The sequence below is a fragment of the Rousettus aegyptiacus genome, unplaced genomic scaffold, assembly GCF_014176215.1.
Source record: "Rousettus aegyptiacus isolate mRouAeg1 unplaced genomic scaffold, mRouAeg1.p scaffold_m13_p_7, whole genome shotgun sequence".
Taxonomy (NCBI): domain Eukaryota; kingdom Metazoa; phylum Chordata; class Mammalia; order Chiroptera; family Pteropodidae; genus Rousettus; species Rousettus aegyptiacus.
Window position 1 is genome coordinate 67,015,704 of NW_023416310.1, and position 20,423 is coordinate 67,036,126.

General features: G+C 41.5%; 1 protein-coding gene across 4 annotated transcripts in view; it reads right to left on the reverse strand.

Moving 5' to 3' along the window:
• The window catches only part of ANAPC1 (anaphase promoting complex subunit 1), a 72,166-nt gene that overhangs the window by 36,921 nt on the left and 14,822 nt on the right, over positions 1-20,423 (reverse strand). For all 4 annotated transcript variants that reach the window (XR_001596681.2, XM_016142880.2, XM_036224062.1 and 1 more), the window contains exons 12-25: positions 19,379-19,469; positions 19,226-19,291; positions 16,480-16,614; positions 15,179-15,319; positions 14,587-14,647; positions 12,522-12,709; positions 8,584-8,658; positions 7,670-7,938; positions 6,331-6,422; positions 5,458-5,606; positions 2,749-2,830; positions 2,344-2,380; positions 2,174-2,244; positions 100-278 (exon numbers count right to left, since the gene is read on the reverse strand). Coding sequence is in view for 3 of the 4 variants with exons in the window: in XM_016142880.2 (XP_015998366.2) it covers positions 100-278; positions 2,174-2,244; positions 2,344-2,380; positions 2,749-2,830; positions 5,458-5,606; positions 6,331-6,422; positions 7,670-7,938; positions 8,584-8,658; positions 12,522-12,709; positions 14,587-14,647; positions 15,179-15,319; positions 16,480-16,614; positions 19,226-19,291; positions 19,379-19,469 (1,636 nt within the window). In the remaining variant the exon portion in view is untranslated. The remainder of the gene's footprint in view (positions 1-99; positions 279-2,173; positions 2,245-2,343; positions 2,381-2,748; positions 2,831-5,457; positions 5,607-6,330; positions 6,423-7,669; positions 7,939-8,583; positions 8,659-12,521; positions 12,710-14,586; positions 14,648-15,178; positions 15,320-16,479; positions 16,615-19,225; positions 19,292-19,378; positions 19,470-20,423) is intronic.

Here is a 20,423-nt window from a genome sequence, read left to right on the forward strand (position 1 = left end):
ATACACACTTGCAAAGAGACTTAAAGAAAACCAAAGAACAGTTCCACTTCGATTTTACTGAGGCTAAAGCTGAACCTTTAACTCCCCGCGGACACTCACAGATTTCCCTTTGGGCAAGTTTCCCTCACAAGCCTGCTTGGAAAGGTCCTGCCGTCCTATCAAGAGACAGACAGCCTCCGGCCAGTCTGACGCAGGCTGCTCCCGACAGTGATAAATTGCATCTCTGATGGGAAGAGCAATTCCAAAGGGAAGCGTTTCCAAGTCCCTTAGAGTGAAACCTGTAACGGTAAAATGAAAAGAAAAGCTTTCGTTTAGATTTGCCACTGTCCCAATTATCTCCTGACTAAAGTTAATAAACGTTTATCCTGGCAAATCAGAAAGAAAAATCATTTTATCTATCTTATTCCCAGGCGAGTGTCCTGACATCAGGGATTAGTAGGAAAGGTCTTTACAAAACTCTTAAAACCCTTAAGAAAAAGACAAACGATCCAATAGGAACGCACAAAAAACTTAAAAACATTTCCATACAAGGAAACACAAATGGTCAATAAATATATGAAAAGATGATCTATTCAGTGAATCATCAGGAAAATGCAAACTGAAGCCACCAGGAAAAGAAGTCCACACACTCACTTGACAGACAAGTATTAAAGTCGACAATACCAAGTGATGGCAACTCTGCAGAGCAACCGTGATGCTCACCCATGGCTGGCAAGAGGGCATGTTGGTATGACCGCACCAGAAAACACTTGGCTTATGTGGACAGGGCCAACAATGGCCACGCACAAACTTGTGCACATGAATTAAAATATTCATTAGCAATGTTGTTTCATTATAGCAAAAAAAGGGAAGACAGGAAACAGCCTAATTGCTATCATCAACAAGAACTGATAAATAGGTTGTGCTATAGTCAAACAATGGATTATAGAGCAATGAAAATGAATGGCCTACCATTACGAGTCAACATGGATAAATCTTTAAATAACAATACTGAGTGAAGAAAATAAGACAGTAGAAACGTTTATATTTACATCCATTTATGTAAATTTCAAAACATAAAAAACTAAACAATATATAAATATGATAAAGCTACAACAAAAAATGAGAGAAGGAATACAAACTTTAGGCAGGGTGAGGGTGTGGCAGGACAGCACCCAGGCATGAACACACGGGGCCTGCTCCCAATACCACAGCGTTCCACCCCTAATGCTGGTGACCGGTTTATCTGTACTCTTTACTGCTGTTCTCCAAACACACATTTCACACAGCCTTCTGTAAGTGTGCTACATTTCATTTAAAAAATTTTTTCACATCTTCTGGTTAATTAAAATTTATTTTTTCTGTAATGATTTTCTAATTATAAATTATACATTATTAATACAGAAAACCAATTAAGGTAAAAAAAATTTCCTTCTATGAGTAACACTTATTAAATATTATACGATAGTCAAATGGACAGAACTCATCCATCATTATTCAGCATAGCTATGCTACCTATAATACTGCATAATGATGACTAATTTCCAAGGGGGCAAAAAAAAAAAAAAGATCAGTAAAAAACTAAGTCACTTAAAGATTCTTTAGATAAGAATTCAGAAACATCTCATAATGTTCATGAGAACACTACTTTTTAAAATACAAACTTTTTATATCTTTATATCAGTAATTTTTTTTAGTTCTTTATTTTTATAAATGATTTCTTTAGCATTTTACTCAGTTTGGAATACAGGGTATGGTTGGAGGATGGAGAACTCTCTCCCTCAATCCAGCCAATCTTCATTTGGTCCCTAAATGCCCTGGCTGGCACCCTTCCAAAGTACATCTGCTACATCAGATTTACAGAAATTCTCCCTTCTGGTGTCTGAGCATCACAATGGCCTCAGGTCTGATGTGGAGAGTGATCAGTGCTCGCCATTCTGAGGCCCAGAGTTAAAGGCTGGTGTTGCAGATGTTATTACATGAAAGTTGTGAGGCTGTCAGGGAAAGGGAGTGCAGTTGATGGGCCATGATCTGAATCCCGTGGGACCCTCTCATAGGGCAGAGCCCTCTCCTTGTGCCCCCAGGTCTAGCTTGCTTTGGAAATGCTGGGCTTAGTGAGGAAGGAGTGTCCAGGGAAAGCAGGGTTCTCACTGGCATTTCAAGGACACGTAAAAAGTAATGAAGATAATCTTACCTACACTAGTCATCCAGACAACTAATCTTTCAGCTAGATTAGAAACTGATGTAGAATGCCGGACACTAAGCCTGTGAGAGAAGAAAACACGAAGTTGTTACACAGAAGAGTAACATACAAAATAGTGTTTTATATTTTTTACATTAAAGTACAATCTGAATAAAGGTCACCTGTTTTCCTCTTGTTCTGCTTGTGACTTCTGGGGTGCTAAAAGGTAACAAAAGGAAACTTTATACTGACAATGTTCCTGGTAAAGAAAACATATAACACATAGAAGACATTGCAAAATAAAAATCTGTTAACTACTCTTAAAACATAAAATACAAGGTACTCTGTCACACTGGAAAGTATAATTTCCCTGAAGTTAAAATAGTCCTTCTTAAGCACACTGAAAATAGTTTGTTAGATTCTAAGTAACCCTGGTCTCTGAAAATCGGTTGTGGACCACACACTAGAACAGTGCAGGACGTGGCCTCTAAAGCACACACGTAAGAAATCTTGAACTTTTTCATTTTAGCTCTGGTATCAACATTTACAAAATTTTGTTTGGAAAGTTTAACATTACACTGACTTACCTGGAGTTATTCTGGATAAATACTGTGAGGAGGATTCATCAGAAACAGAGCTTTCATCACCAAGAATGTAGAGTGCAATACTCTGCACAAGAAAAAAATTAACATTATTTTCAAATGATGAGGTGTCAATACATACAGGACAGTTCACCCACCTCAGGTGCACAGCTCTGAGCTGCAACCAGTATTACACACTTGTGTAACCACTCCAAAAGCCATGACACAGAACACCCTCCCCACCCCAAGAGATTTCCTGTGCCCCTGTGGTCCTTCCGCCCCTCCTGTGCCAGCACCAGAAACCACTCAGCTCCGTTCCTGCCAGCAGTTTGCCTCCTCCACAATGTCGTGCAGATGGAACTACTGAATGTGTAGTCTGTGTCTGCTCCTAGGCATGCCTTGGGCAGTCATCCGCATTGCTGCATCTATCAGGCGTTTGTCTCTACTGCTGAGCAGTACCCATTCTACAGATGTACCAAACTTTGTCATGAGCTGATAGATATGTGGGTTGTTTCCAGTTCATGGAACCCTAACCCTCTAACCCTCTGACCCTCTAACACTAACCCTCCTCCACTTTAGCGCTTCAAGGGTCTCATCTGAACATTTGCTACAATCACCAAGATCTGTACCACTAGCAAGATTTTTTTTTAATGCAGCAGCATGATTTTCTTGCCATTTTAGTACAATGCGGGAAGGTCTTAGAATTCTGTGCCCCCGACCAACAAGGCGCTAGGGATGATGTGCCCCCGGACTTGACTAACGTTACATCTAACACAGGGAGTTGTAACATGAATACCTGCAAGCTGACTAACCTGTTTAGGCTGGAGGTGGAATGGTGCTGGCATACCCACAACCCTCCACTCCCCTTTCTGGCAAGAGCCACCTAAACCCACAAAGGTCAGCAAGCTGGGTGGGGCCAATGCTTCCGGAGGTTTCACATAAATGCTTTCACACAAGCAGCCAGGAATGCAAAAGTTCTGGGATTAAGCTGCTCTTAAAACACTGTGAATGTATCTAATGCCACTGAATTACACACTGACAATTAAAATAATATCTGTTATGTTATCTTATCGTCATTTTTTTAAATGGCAGAATCACCATTCTGCATGGGGCTCTGAAGTCCTCCTCCACATGGGCAGAGGGGAGGCAGGTAGGCATGTCACTAGCATGTCCCCAGGCAGACCAAAGATTATGGTACCCTTATAAGCCTGGGAGGTCCCCTCCCTGGGGCAGCTGACAAAGGACCCATGGGCAGGCTACTCCAGTGCTGGGGACAAGGGGCAGGTGCTGAAAGAACTCACCTTTACCAACACCCTTTGGTTCTATTTGAAGATTTGGCCTCAAACATGTATTAACTATTCAAAATGAACTAATTTTTAAAAATAAATAAAAATGTGTCTCTCCAGGGAAAATTTTCAATTAAGATTTTTGGTAGCTATAACAAACTGAGTATAAAATTCAAATAAAAAGGCAAAGGAACTAAAATAGCTAAAACAATTTTGAAAAGAAGAATTAATGGAAGGAGTCACATTAACCAATTTCAAGACTCACTGCTACAAAGCTACAGTAATCAAGACTATGGGGACATGCAGATCTGTGTGGATAGATCAATGGACAAGGACAAAGAGTCCAGAAAATTATAGTCAACTGATATTTGAAAAAAGTGCAAAAAAGCAAGAGAGAAAAAATAGTCTTTTCAACGAATGGTGTTAAAAGATCTAGACATCCAAATGGAGTAAGAACCTTGACCCAAATAGCACATCTTATAAAAAATTAACAAAATGGATTATAGATTTAAATGTAAAACGTAAAACTGTAAACCTTCTACGATGAAACGCAGGAGAAAATCTTTGCAACCTGAAGTTAAACAATGAATTCTTAGACATGACTCTAAAAGCACTAGCCATGAAAGAAAAAACGGGATAAACTGGCTTCTTCAAAATTAAACATTTTTGCTCTGAAAAGGGAACATCAAGAGAATGATGAAATATGATAAGCTACAAACCAGGAGAAAATATTTGCAATCCACATATCTGGAACTCTCAAAATAGCACTAGCCATTCAGGAAATGCAAACTAAAACCACAATGAGCTATCACTATACATCTATCACAATGGCAAAAATTAAAAATCGTGACAACATCAAACGTTGACAGGGATGCAGAGAAATGGGAACGTTCATGCATTGATGGTGGGAATGTTTACGGTACAGCCACCCTGAAAATAGTCCACAGCTTTTTAAAAAACTACATACATACTTACTAATTGACCATCACCCCACCTCTGGGTACCTGCCCTAGAAAAATGAAAACTTATGTCCACACAAAAACCCTGACTTGAATGTTTACAGCAGCTGTTTTCATAGCTGTTAAACATGAGCCAAACCACACATCTTCAGTGGGTGAGTGGATAAACCAATATGAGACGTCCACTGAACAGATTAGCACTCAGCAGTCACAGGTTCCAGTATGAAGCCCCAACTGCTGACATGGGCAACAATTAGATGAATCTGGAAAGCATATGGAAATTTTATAGGCAGAGGGGTGACAGAATTATCCTGTCCTTTAATTATAATGGTGATTACAAGAATCCATACATTTGGTGAAATTCATAAAACTGCAGCAGAATTTTTTTAACAAGTTAATTTTACTGTATAACTTTAAAAATCATAAAAGAAAAAGAAAATGATAAGCAAGGTAGGCCTATGTGTACGTACCAAGACCACGAGCCGGCTTCTTTCACAGGCACCAGGGAGGTAGGGGTAGGGTGGTGACCCCTCGCCCTTCAGACAAGAACTCACCCACTGGTAAATACTTGGTGGCTCGGAAGTGAAAAATGATGGATGATGCATAAATCCTGTTTGACCTTTGGAATTGGATAAACTCTTATAAATACAAGAATACGTTAAAACAATGCCATTCTATTCTAAAGGAATAAAGTTTTCAAATGACAGGAACCGATGATCAATCAGAATATAACATTTTTCCAAATTCTCTAAATGTTCTATGTTTTCAGTCACAGTAAGTAAATAGACTGCATCATAATATGTTGAATTTAAATGACTACTATTTTATTCCATCCTGGATGGAAATTTAGCAAGTTTTTGTGCTCAAAGCATATGAAGAACCTAACCAAAATGTTGTGCTCTGACCCTGAAGTTGAGAAAACAGAAGAGACAGGCAGGATTCCACTCTGTTCTAGCAAATGGCCCCCAAACGGAGGCCTATCGGCTTCAGTTCGCAGACAGCACTGGTGACAGAAACGCTCCAGTGTGGCAGTCTCGAGCCCCATGAGCTATTAAGCATGTGAAATGTGGCCAGTGAACTGAGGAGCTGCATTTTAAATATAATTAGCTTGAGTGTCATGGCTTTTGGCACTGAAAGCTTTCCCTAAGCTTCTGCAAGTCAGAACCTTAGGGAGGGGGAGCATTTTCCCCACATATTGAGGAAGTTATGGCTTACTGTATATCAGAGACCAAGCACAAACTAAAATCTGCCTGGTGGAAAGACACTGCCCAACTCAGAGGCTAATACTAAGAAAAATACAAGCCAATGTCACCACGCCGTTCAGAAAATTTTTAATGGCATACCTGGATCAACTGTGCACACTTGTCCAGTAGTTCTGACAAGCGTCGGGTAATCTCTATAGTAATGATCTAAGTAAGGCTCCAATTTTAAGTCCCTAAAACAACAAGAGCACATAATACAGAGATGACAAGGAGATATTACAGCAATTCCCCCAAATACCAGAGTTAGAAGGGTTTGTCAGCTGAACTTTTCAATTTGAAACACTTACTGATGAGAACAAAGGTAATCAAACCTAGAGTCTCTTTATTCTACTTCTAGACTTTAAAGGCCCGACATGACAAGTCAACCCAAACACCCTTAGCCAGACAAACTGCAGACACAAAACCACTGAGGAAACACCACGGCCTGGATTCTCCTCGTTACTTAGCAGCCCTGTGATCTGCAGCAAGTCATCTCCACGAACCTCAGTAATTTTCTTCTAAAAATGGGGAAACATCAGTTAACTCACTCTGAAGTTTTAAGTTTAATTAGATAACATATATGAAAAATACCTTATAAGATGTAAAGTATTAGGCAAATGTTGCTTATTTCCAAGAGTCACAATTCGAGTATAGAAATCATTTCATTACAAAAGGATTTTCATGATAGTAATGATTTTCATAAGAGAAATTGACCATCAATTAAAAATGCCATGTCTCAGAATAGAATTTTAAGGAAATATGCTATGACCTTAACTCAGAGGTTGACATTCTGATTCAAATTCAACTTTCTTTATCACCAAGGGTCACAAACAACACCTATGTGTGACCTTTAGAATTCAGTGCCAAACACAAGGTACTGGCAAGGCTCTGCATTACTAAAACAATATTATTGTGAATCCACTACGAGCCTGAAAGGCAGCAATGGCCACGAATGGTGATGACAAAGCACAGCAGAGCCCACAACTAGCCCACAACACTTGTGTCCTTGGAAACACACTCAGGCAGCTCTCATCACTAAATGTGGGCATGGTCCCTACTTGGTTTGACAATTTATGTAGGCAAACTAGGACTTCATAAATGGCAGGCACTATCTGGATGCAAGTATTATTACAGAGAACCAGGTGTTATTCTAGAACCTTCACCACAAGCCAGTCATCTTGCCAACATTTAACGCTCAGCAGGTCATCCCCACTGTTCACCACACTTCCATGACTGACCTTAGGACAAAACTGGCAACTCCAACATGACCCGCAGGCCCTTTATAGCCACCATCATTGAACAGCCCCATGGTTTACAACAGGCTGGGTTTCTGAGAAGGCCAGCTTCAGAAATGCATTTGCAGGGCTCCAACATGACATTCACGGCCAAGATCAAGTCACACACAGACTCCTGAAGTTTCCACTCCACAAACAGCATTTACCTTGCCAACTGAACGAGCAGGTCAACAAGTGAGCGACTTCCTTCTCCCATCAGAGTGTTCAGCTTGAGCTCCTCATAAACAAGGTGGAGAACAAAAAACACTGCAGGCATGTGGGAGAAGAGAAGCGTGGAGGAGTCCAGACTGAGGCTCTGTGATGAGTCCTCGCCCTTCACCTCAGGAGCCTCCAAAGGACTCAGACATAGAGACCTGCTCAGAAGGTGAGATTCGGCACTCTGGTGATAGTCTGAATTTAGCAAATACTCCCAGTCCTGAAAAAGAGAAAGGACATTAAGTTTAAACAATGCCTCCTTGTAATGTCATTCAAAAAGAAAAACACATTCACTCAAAACAATTCAAGTTCCATTTTCACATTAATTTTATCTAAGAACATGAAAAAAAAAAATCATGCTGAAAAATAAGAACATCAAATAGCTAAGCAAATCCGGACACCAGTGATAAATACTAAGACAAGCCACCTTTACAACCCATTTGAAAACACGGAGTTAGGGTTGGGGGCAGTCAGAACACACACATTTGTCCATTAAGGCTGCCATCTTACACAGGTGCGGTTCATGGTACCTCAAAAAATATCACAGCAGTCACATCAAAGATGACTGACCACAGATCTGAGTAACACCACGGTAATAATGAAAAAGTGTAAAATACTGCAAAATTTACCAAAATGTGACACAGACACACGAAGTGAGCAAATGCTGTTGGAAAAATAGCACCAACAGACGTGCTCGATGCAGGGTTGCCACAAACCTTCAATTCTTAAAAAAAAACAGCATGTGTGAGGCACGGTAAGACAAGGTGTGCCTGTACACACAAATCAGTAGGGACGCCAGGGAAATGGGAGACTAGTGACTGTATTTACAAGTCAATTTACAACAGCAAGAAATAATGAAGCTTACCTCATCAGATCCTGTCTCAGAGGGCCTTGCCTTTTTGGGTGCAATGACTGGAGAAAGTGATCCTTCAAAGTCAAACTGGAAGATAACCCAAAGGAGAAGACAAAATCATATCAGCTCATCATTAAAGAATCCAAAAATCACTTCCACCAATGATGGAAACTGAAGAAAGTGATCAAAACTCATTTTGTCCCCTGGAAGAACATGTACATGGTGAAGGTTAAATGAGATAATGCACATAAAGCACCTGGAACACTTCCTGGGCACACAGGTACCACAGGGGTGTCCTCTCCTCCCCTACGTCTGTGAGGACAACAACCTTCGGTCCTTTAGAAGGACAAGGACCACGAGTCATATCCAATATGCTGTGTCTCAAAGAATCTACCCAAGGGTAGCCCAATGCCAGAAGGAAGCGAACATCATCTAGAATCTGTCCACAGTTGACAGTCTGGGAATTCTGTGGCAGAGACTTGGCAGCTGCTCTCCAGAATCTGTGTTCTATTCTCTCCCCTCGACACATAGCCAGTGGACACAGTCCCACCTCCCTCAGAGTCAGATGTGGCCTGTGACAGCATGACTCTGTGGATGTCAGTACTTCCAGGCCCAGCATACGGGTACAACCCCCAAACATATCCCTTCGGGAGCTCTTCCCTTGCCCCTCACCAGACGGAGCCGACACTTAAAGGCAGTCTGTGAAGCCTCAGGTGGAGGCAGCAGATGCTCCTCAGTTTTGGTCCCTAATAACCAGGTGGCCTGTTTACCTGCTAAGTACTACCAAATGAGCAAGACACATGTTTTTATCATGTGTGAGCCATTAGATCTTAGGAGGACTTTCTGTTACAACAGTCAGCCTTCCTAACAAATAAAGTTAAATAAAAACCATTTCCAGAAATTCCCTCTGGTACAACCTGTGCCACCTCTGCTACTTCTCCCTGCCAACTAATCAACCATAAATCTTTCTATAAATGGCAATGGCTATCTTCCTATGCTGTACAAAAGCTTATATATATTTACTTACCAATTAATTTTATTCCCCTGAAAGTTTATTTCTATATAAAAACTAAACATAGATAGCAATGAAGTAATATTTTAAACAGAATATTTAGATATAAAACTGAATGAATTTTTTAAATTGATCAAGAAAAATGGTTTTCTTCTGAAGCATTCAAAGAAAACTCAGCTCAATTCATACACATTATCAAAACACAAAAATGACAAGAGTAAAATCAACAGATGGCCTGAGTGATCTTACCTAAAATTTCAAAATACAGTACACACAAAGTCTAAGTCCCACAGCCAGAAAGACTGTCCCTGCTAATGTCCCCAGATTCTTCAGCCCTGGAGTTATGGCAAAGAACACCAGAAACTATCAGATGCAGATACCTCTTTGTGGCACATATGGACCTGCTTTGTTCTCATTACTTTAACATATGCAGGTCATCCCCCCTGCTCTATGCTCCTGTGGATCCCTGCCCTCAGTCCACCTGCCTGTGAACGCTGAATCGCCTGCCTTCCTGCGACAGTCGAACCCATGAGAGGAGCTGTCTGCCTTGCCTTACGCATATCTGAACAACCTGGCATCGTGCCTGGCCCACAGCAGGGCTCAGTATCCACCTAATGGAAATACTGACATCCCCAAGGACACGAGATGCCCACAGACACAACCACACACAGAATGTGAGAGCCTGAGAGAAACGTCACCAGGTCCAGAGCTCCCATTTAACACACCACTAAACTACAGAAGGCCCAAACTCACAAAAGTATTCATTGGCAGAAATGCTGTTATCCCTACTCTCCACCCCATTATTTAAATGAGAACAAAAAAAGAGGATAAATCTGGACAAAACAACACAAAAACAATCTGACGAGGACTCCATCCAGAGCTTTGATTAGAAGGAAAAAAGACAGCAAGGGCTTAGCTGTGACATCCTATAAATAAATGTCCAAGAGACCTGCCTGGCCTCAAAACCAAGTCCCTCTAGAGCTATCCTTTAGGACAGTCACACAATAAACAAGTCAGACTGCCACATCCTTCCTTACAAAAGAAATCGGGTGGGTGCTCTGTCCTCCCACATCATGGAAGCATGAGGGGGCACTGGCTGCAGCCCAGAGAATGGGGCACAATGACCTGTACTCATCACCGAGTCCCACATGACAGTCACACACAAAACTACAAAAGCTAAAGGGGACTTGATTTTTCTCAAGGAAACTGCAGAGGGCAACTCTTTGTACACTACAACAGACATGAACTCTTAAACGCATCTCATTCTGATGGAAAGGGCATTCATCCTGTGGGTATTCATCCTACAGCCTTCCACCAAGCATCCCCAGCACTAGGCACTGCTGGGGGTCCTGCACCCACATAGGACTGACACCCCAATGGGCAGAGGGAACACACAAACAAAACGAGTGAGTAAAATATGTAGCCTACTATAGTTAATTTAGTGCTAAGAGAAAAATAAAACAGGTAAAGGGACTAAAAAGTATGGGAGATGCTTTTACACAGAATGGACAGGGCAGGCTGCTGAGATGACATGTGAAAATGACCTTTACTTGGAGCAGGCTGGGAAGGCACTGGAGGGTCCTGAGCAGGAATGACTGATATGACCCAACTTTATCCAACAAGGTTATTTTGGCTGCTGGGCTAAGAAGAGACTGAAACATAGGCATGAACATGGAAGACAAGTTGAAAAACAACAACTATAAATGACCAATGAGAATTTGGAAAAACCATTCCCATTTACTTACACGGAAACAGTAAAATCTCTCACTAAGTTGGCAACGGTTCACCACAACCCCAACCACCAACATGGTGGAACAGTGAGACTGTTGACTAGACAGCCCTCCAAACGCCATCTAACCTAGTGATGCCTCTTTTAAGGTCAGGTCTTAGGAAATGACTAGAGATATAAAGACTTGCGTAAAAGAATGTTTGTGAATTAATCTCAGTAAGAAAAAAGAATGGATTCAACAATGTTCAATTATTAGCTATTGGTTAGTGATAACACCACATGGTAGCCTTTTCTGTGGATGATGACATGAAGGGTTTTATTTGAAGAATTTCTACGGATACGGGAAAGTTCCAGTGATGTGGTGTGTATCTAAGAGGCAATACCGAAAAGGTTTAGCGTGGTCAACTCTAAGCACTACTATTTTCCTCTTTTGAATTCCTCCATTTCAACATGTTCCTCAGTAAGCATATATTCTTCTGTCGTGAAGAAAAACACATAGTTTTTAAAATGAATTTGCTGAGTCAAACCTAAACTGCATAGACAGATACAGCTGCATTCCCTGGACAAAGGAGTGAATCCTGCAGTGACCCAGGCCAAGGTGTCCTGGCAGTGATCTCCAGAGTCTGGAGGAGACCACCACCTGTAAGGCACACTCCCGCTGATGCTCTACATTTGGCAGTTAAGGGCCTGTGAGACAGTGCCTGAAGCCGGGGGATAGGGGACACAGCTCTCATCACAACAGAATGGAGACTCGGGCTAAAGCACGCTCTGTCCTCAGATCAAACCTCCCTCAACAGACCAAGCAGTGTGTGTGCAGAGATTGGAGCTCAGGAAAGAGCACTAAGCCAGGAATCAGGAGTCGCAGTCTAGGCCTGGTTTTGAGCAAATCTGCAGTCTGTGACTCTGTGATTCTGTTTCTTCATCTATTTCTGCTAATCCTAGCATGACTAGCAGTCATTTTACAAAGATTAAATAAAAAATAACAGTCAAACGTGCTTTGCCATGTTACAAAAATGCAGTAATTACTAGTAAAATGTTATTAGATATTAATAGACATTTGACTTGCAACATACACATACAATAAGGTTGACTCAGGTACGTCCATTAGTAAACTGATCTGCTCTACACTCTGAACGCTGTATTACCCATATGCAAACATTACATTGATACCAACAGAATGACTCAGGAAGAAAAACTGTCTGTACTTACATTTCTTGTCCACGCTAAGCGGTCTGTGTTATAACCCATCATGTTCATGAGACAAATCACAAATAAATTCCACTCTGAGTGATAGCTGGGGCTGCCCGGAGCGCTGTGGACACTGTACCACTTGACGAGCATCTGAACAGCTATTTCTTTGGGCAGGATAAACTTAATGGCTTGCAAACATGTCTGTACTGTTAAAGCAAAGATTGATTTTAGTATGCTTCCCAGGCAAACATTTCTCTTCCCCTTACGAAAGTTTTTAAACTACTGTGAAAGCAGGACTGCCACTGAAGAACCAATGGGACGCCACACTACCCAGCCCTTCACTGGGGCTCAACTCGACTGCCGGAGCCCACAGCGTTTGCAGGTCTCAGGGCAGCTCTTCAGTCATCAGTTTCAGATCAGAAATAAGGTGACCAAATACTTCATTTCATTTGAGATAGAATGAGACTAATATCCACTGTCCCAGCCATTAATATCTCCCCATACCAGTACAAATATTCCTAGTTTGGACAGTAAATTAAAGGTCATTCTACCAAACACACAATTTCTACCTGAGTAGATTCACATGAAATCCCACTTAAGCACTTCAGCACCTACATCGCAGCTCATGGACGCACCCTCGGGGAGTATGGGCAATGTCCATGTGAATGAGCATGCCTGTCAACCAAAGCCTTACCACTCCTAGTCACTTGCCAGCATGCAGCGTCTGAAACGTTTTCTAGGCTCTGTCTTAAACAGTCCAGTCATTACCACGTCTCTCTTAAGGACCTGTTGTCTTTAGCATGAGTGTCAGTTATAGTGCAGCCCTGTTCCCCCAGCGGCGAAGGCTGCTACTGGGAAGAGCCCAAGTCTGCTCCTAGTCACTTTACATAAATGTGTTTCCTATTTTCCAAATATTTGCCTCCACTCTTATTGGATTCTTCTCCCTTCCCACCGTCACTGTCACCAGGCCCATCCTCAGTTGGATATCCCTTCTCTCACCCATTTGCTACATGTGCACCTATAGCAAAGACTGGAATCACATGAAAGAAATATCAGAAAACCAAATAAACAAGTCTGTCCTGGCTTCATCCAAAACAAGTGGAAGCCAGAGAGCTGAGAGCACTCATGAATAAAGCACAAAAACGTATATGCCTGAATCACGTGACTTCCACTTGGCTGTCAGAGAGCAGGATTTCATTTTGGTTTTATTTATTTCATTTAATCTGTTAATTGTTTTATATGCTTTGTTTAGCCTTATACTTCTAGTTACACAGCTTTGCCATTACTGGCTAAATACCAAGCAGAAAAGCAAGGTCTCTCTATACAACTCAATATCGTTTACCCTACCAATGAAAGGTTATTTCCTACAATGCAAAACTCATTCTAATCTACTTACCAAATTCCAGAAATCACACCATCTGCCAGGGCCTTACTTTGGCAGTTAGATTTTGAAACTAATTGTTGTCACGCATGTTCTTACGTCATATAGGTATTCTTTTCTTAACTGCTATTTATTGGCAAATCCTTTCAATTCTAGTTTTCTTTACTATTCTATGTTCAGAAATATTCTCCACCTAGTATTTTCCAAACTGATTTCAATAACAATTCGAGCAGGCTCCAACTTTATTAAAACACTTCCATTTTTACTATCACATTTTTATTAAATTAAGGCAACTATGTGCATGTCTCAATTGATCTAACAATTGAGATTTATTTTAGGATTAAAACCATCAAATAGCCAAAACTGTTTCAGCTGCTTAGGTGTCCTTGTTTCTCAGATTTGCCTGGAAGAGGCATGTCCACATGCTGCAACCACACTGCATGGCACCTTCAACATAAGACAAACCAAAGAAGCAGAACTAGCACATCCGCCAAGTGCACATCCAGCCTTAACTGCAGTACACGTGGCGGGGACATCACAGAATGCTCCCTGGCTCTTTACGGCCTCTCTGCAAAGTGAAAAACTCCACCCCATGGCTTCAAAAATAGCAAAACTTTTAAAACCCCAATTACTAAGATAAATCAGTAATGACCAAATCTTAGAACTCCGAGATCACACAAAGTAAGGTCTGCTCAACCATACCTAATTCAGAGGTGGCGATTTCAGGAAGAGTGATCCTTACCATGGTGCCGTTACTCAGCTCCTAAGAGAAGGAAACAGAAGAGCCCATAAGCAATTTGCGCATCAAAGTCTCTGGGTGCTTTAAAAGCAGCCGATGCTTTACAGCATGGCTTCCCTATCAAAGCAAAACTCTAAAATAAATCAAAATAGTTTTCGAAAAAAACTGAATACATCCAAATTTCAGAAACTGCAAATGTGCATATTTACAAAAATTCTTGTTTCTAATAAAGTATCTAATTTTCATACACTGAATCGCCATCACCAAAAAAGGACACTACATTTAATGAAAAGACAAAAATCGTGTCAACATAAAATTCAACTGATTAAACAAGCTTTGTTTTCAATAAATTTTTAATAATACAGTAACTTTAAAAAAAAAATGTATGTCTCAGACAAACAGTGCAAAAATTGACACTACAAGAAATTTTAGAAGTCATGGGAAATGTTCACTTTCATTTTTCAGACAAAATTCTGCATTCTCACAATTTTGAAATGACAATCATATTTCTTAGAAAGCTACCTCTTCTCCCTAATGAAAAGTAAATGCACTTACGAGAGTCACTCTGTTACGGACAGGGTCTCTAACAGAGTGGATATAAGTCCCGAGCTGCTGGAAGGTGCAATCCTCATTATAGAGAGAATCATGGAGTTTTGAAGAATCCCTTAGTTCTGGAACCGGTGACAATAGAACAGCCTACAAAAAGTCACAAATACAACATACATGAAGGAGTTTTAAGAAATGAAGGAAAAAACCTTATTCCTTTTTTGCATATAATCTACTAACTGTACATATGATTTACTCTCATGCTGCTTCAGGTACGATGATGGGGAATGGGGCTAGACAGCGCGTGAGGAAGGCAGCTCCACTACGGCCATCACACAGGCCAGAGCTGTAAAGTATAGTGATAGGAAAGCAAGGTAGACATGACCGGGCAGGGTTCGTCCTAGGACCTGGAGAGAAGGGAGGGCAACAAAAAAGCAAAAGACTAAGACAGCTCCTTCCGCAGCACCTCACCCAGCATAGCGCAAATCCAACTAGCTGCCAAAAGCTGTCACCTCCCCCTCTTCAGGCTTCTCATGATACTCCCCTCTTTTCCAGGACACTGCCTAGGCTCAGGCCCTTTCTGCACCTCTAAAATTAACACAGACACCACCACTTGGGATCTGATCAGCTATCTTCAACTTGAAGGTAAACTTACTTAAACACAGACACTAACATTCATAACTCCGTCCTCATGAACCTGTAATGCTCCTGTGATAGTGTTCAGAGCAAAAACCACCTTCTTATCCTTCCTTCTTTGAAGAACACATCAGTAAAGTGCAAATCCCAGCTCCTCCACTTATCAGCTGTGGGACTATAGACAAGTAACATCCCTATACCCCTGTGTATCCATCTGTAAAACGGGGTCAGCAGCTCCCCAATAATCCTGGGAATGAGATGAGCCCTTGGTTTGGCCATGTTGGCCCATCAGGATGTATCTTCTTAGCAGCGACTCTTCCAGGAACTTTCTGGTCATCATTCAGAAGCCTTGATGGTCTCCCTTAAAATTCCCTATGCAGATACTGCATCTGTTCCACCCAAGTAAACAGTGGGATGCCTGCCACACCACGATGGAGAGGCCTCATTCTCATCTCTGTAGCACCTCCCAAAGTACCTTACACATCACATGAGAGGTCAGTGTGTGTTTACTGGATTATTTGCATTTGAAAACATTTCTATTTTACAAGTGTTAGCTAAACTTCCAATTCTGTCATTTTAAAAAAATAAAAAAATTAATCATGGAAGAAAACTAACATCTGACCAAACTTCTTTAAACACTATTAGTTTTTGGCAACACCCAGTTCATTTCTCACCTCATCCAAGGATCCAAGCAGCTTACTCAGAGGCTCAGGGGTGCTGATGCTGTCTAGCGGAGTGCTGGGCCGAGGCACCGCACGGGATGCTGTCAGAGAAGGGGCTGGCAGGCCAGGGATAAAAACTTTTCCCACCTTTAAGTAATAAAGAGATATGGAAAAAAATACTGGCTTTAATGAATTCTATTCTTTAATAACATATTATGATATGTAAATATATATTTCTTTTGATATTTCAAATTTTTTACTCTCCAAACATAGCCAAAAAACAGAGAATTAAAATTTTAGGAATATCATTAAATTCCTCCATCCAACTACAAAAATCTTGGTATAGTTTCTCTTGATCTGATTCCTTATCTTCACTACTGGGAATTTTTTTTTTTTTTTTTTTTTTTTTTGCAAAAAAGGAGGGGAATACCAATACGGCCAAGACACCAACTTGTGTATACCATGCCTCTGTCCACCTGACTGGTGGTAAAGACAGCGGGGGCACTGATCTGTTGGGCTATATGCAGCCACCTGGGAACCAAACTCCAGGCAGAGGGAGAACACCAATCCCTCGCAAGGGCTAAAAACGGAAGCTGAATGATGCTCAAGAAATTACATCCAGCCTAACTCAAGTTGTGCTCGCTAGCCGACATTCTTCCATCATAAACTCTCAAATACTTCCTCAAAAAAGGACTTCACAAAAATTAAATTCTTCACTGTCCTTAAAAGGATGAGTTGACAATCCATACTAACCACACCTTCCTTATTTTAGCCTTCTGTAAGGTTCTCAAGAAGACACAACAGAAATTTACATACGGGCTGAAAACTTGGTAAGACTGAAAGGAAATACTCAGAACTAAAGAGATATGTTAATAATATACATCATTACATCAGTATACTCCCCAAAAGCTAATAAAATTACAAAAATTGCCCAAATAAAATCCTTCGGAATAAAAAAAATGACAGAACTAGTGTGTATAAAAAGCTTTTAAAAAGCTATGAGACCTCCAGGTAATGAAAACCTGGAGCAAACACATTCCATGCTATCCCTCCCACTACTTGCCACCACAACAAAAAACTCCGAAGGAAATTTTCAAGACAGAGGGCTCTGTGAGGCAAGGGAGAAACCTGACTGGCTAGGGACCTGAGGAGGAGAAGTGCCCCAAGTAATCTCCTTACATAAGCAGGTCTTGGGCTCTCCAAGCGCCTGCCCCCCCCCCCCAGAAATGCCCGCAGGCACAGACAAAAAGAAGCCCCACAAAAACCTTGCTCCTTATGGCTAAGGTAATGGAGAAGGGGTGACAAGCAGAAAAGACATTTTCATCAACCTGCCCCACTCCAGCAAACATGAGGAAAACAGCATGGCCCTCTGGGGCCTCCATCCCCTTCAAGAGCTATGCTCTGGGGGCTACATCCCACCCCGTGGTGGTGCCCCCGCCCCTACTAGAGACTGTGGGCCAGGCCGATCTTATAGGCTAGCTCCACAGTAACTGAGATGGTACTTCCTACCTTGTCATCGGGCACCTCAGCTGCAGGGACAGGGGACAGATCCTTGCTCCCAGCACCCTAAGGCTGCCCTTCCCCCTCCAGTAGCGGCAGCCCCTGTGCAGGTGGAGCACTGGCTGCACCTCTGCCCTGCCCTAAGGCAGCTCACTTCTCCCCTACCCTCCTGCACTGCAGTCCATCCCCAGCCAGTAGGAACAAGGCAGTCATCACACTTAGGAAGGAAATAGAGATGAGGATTTTCTACACTGCAGGCCAGGAGTCAGGGAGCGGCTGCAAACTGGTACAACCCACACTGGCCAAGCTGAAGCTGTGCACACTCTGAAGCCGTGCATAAGGATTGTTTTAAAGTGTCGTTTTTTAGAAGAAAGGGCAGGTACAACACAAACAGCCTCAGAGACTGGTGAAATGGGAAGAGTTTGGGTATAATTCTACAGCGGGATACTAAGTAACAGTGAATGAGGAAAGAGCAGCTACACATGGACACAGATAAATCTAAAAAATAGTATAAATTTGAGAAAAGCAATCGAGTCAGAGAAGAGTATATGGTACTGTCCCCTCTAATAAAAATTCAAAATGAGAAAAAAATAAACAATGCATTCTTTCTGATACATACATAACTGCAAAATACCAATAAGAACAAAGGACTGAGTAACTGCAAAAGTCAGGAGAGTATCTCTCTGGAGGAAGACAGGGAGCTGAGGGTACAACCAGGAAAGGACGCCCAGGAGACAACACACATACTGGCAACATCCCTGGGTCGAGCACATATGAACGTACACTTCATTATTCTTCAAACTGCATAATGTATTCATATTTCATGATTTAATTTGTAAAATTTATTTTTCTATATGTAAATTTTAAAACTGATAACAAGATAGAGCCGACATCATACACTGAATATAATAAAACTTTACAAAAACTTTGAGACTTAACAAAGCAACCAATCTATCAATTTCAAAACTGCAATCTTTGCAAAACTTCGGCTTAACTCTCTTTTTAAAAAATCATCTGCCTAACTCATTAGAGGCTACCCCCTATGCCAGGCTCAGTGCCAGCGCAGCTAATGGCAGCGAGTCCAAGACTGCTGTGAGGACCAACCTAACTGCAGGCTTCGTTTTCAACTCTCAGAAAAAATCTCTGCCAAATCCCACAGACAGGAAGTAACAAATATTAAATATCGAACTAAAGTAACATCACAAAATAACAACTAAGGAGGCAGCCCTGAAAAAGTAAAGGGCTACTCATTACTTACCCGAACCACGCCTGTGTACAGCACCAGGTTGCCACTGCTTTCCAGGACCAGCATAGTGTCTAACTTCTAAAAAAGGACACAAATTATATTTTCCAATCTGTACCAATTACAAAGCAAAATCATTTTCAACTTCTCAAGAAATATGCCTGTTACCTCCACTGGCGCTGCATCCTTTGCCTGCAGGTTCGTGATGGAGCCAAAGATGAGCTGGGTCTTATCATTACTTTCTTGAAACTTCACACAGCTACACATCCAAGCAAAACACACACTATTGACACGTGTGACACCTGTATCAAGGGCATTACCCTGACTGGAAAAGTCAGTCTCAAAATCACATACTGTGGGATCTGCTCACATAACATTGCAAATGACAAAATTATAGAGAATGATCAGTAGCTATCAGGGGTTAAGAACGGGGTGGGTGGGTGTGGTGTAGGTGACTATAAAGGAGTAGCATGAGGGAGGTCCTTCAGGTGATAAGAAGTTCTATGCCTTGACTATGGTGCCTGCACAAGCCTACACATGTGAGCGAATTTCCTGGAACCATGAACACACACATACACAAGTCCATGGAAGACCCATGAAGCCTGAGCATGGTCTATGGGCTGCACTGCTGTCAACATCCTTGTTTGGATCACGTACTGAAGCTATGAGATGTTACCTCCAGGGCAAAAACAATGTAGGGTACACAAGACCTACAACTTCCTGTGATTTATAATTATCTCACAATAAAAAGGTAAATAAATGGGCAAAGATATGAATATACATTTCACCTAAGAAGATACAGCAATGGCCAATAAGCACATGAGAAGATGCTCAACATAAGTCATCAAGAAATGCAAATTAAAGCCAGTTCACACCCACTAGAATGGCTACAATCAGACAGACTGATGATGTATGATCTTTTTAAGGATGAAAAAACTGGAACCCCCAAACATGGCTGATGGGAATGCACATGGAATCATGTACACAGAATGTCTGGCAAGTCCTTAAAAAGTTAAAAATGAATTTAGCATTTGACCCAGCAATTCCACTCCTAGATATCTACCCAAGAAAAAAGAACTCATGTATGTCCACACAAAGACTTTGGCTCCAGTGTTCACAGCACCATAATGCACAATGGTTGAAAGGTGGGAACAGACAGAAGAGCCATAAACCAAATGTGCTGCACCTATGTGATGGACTGCCGCACGCGCCA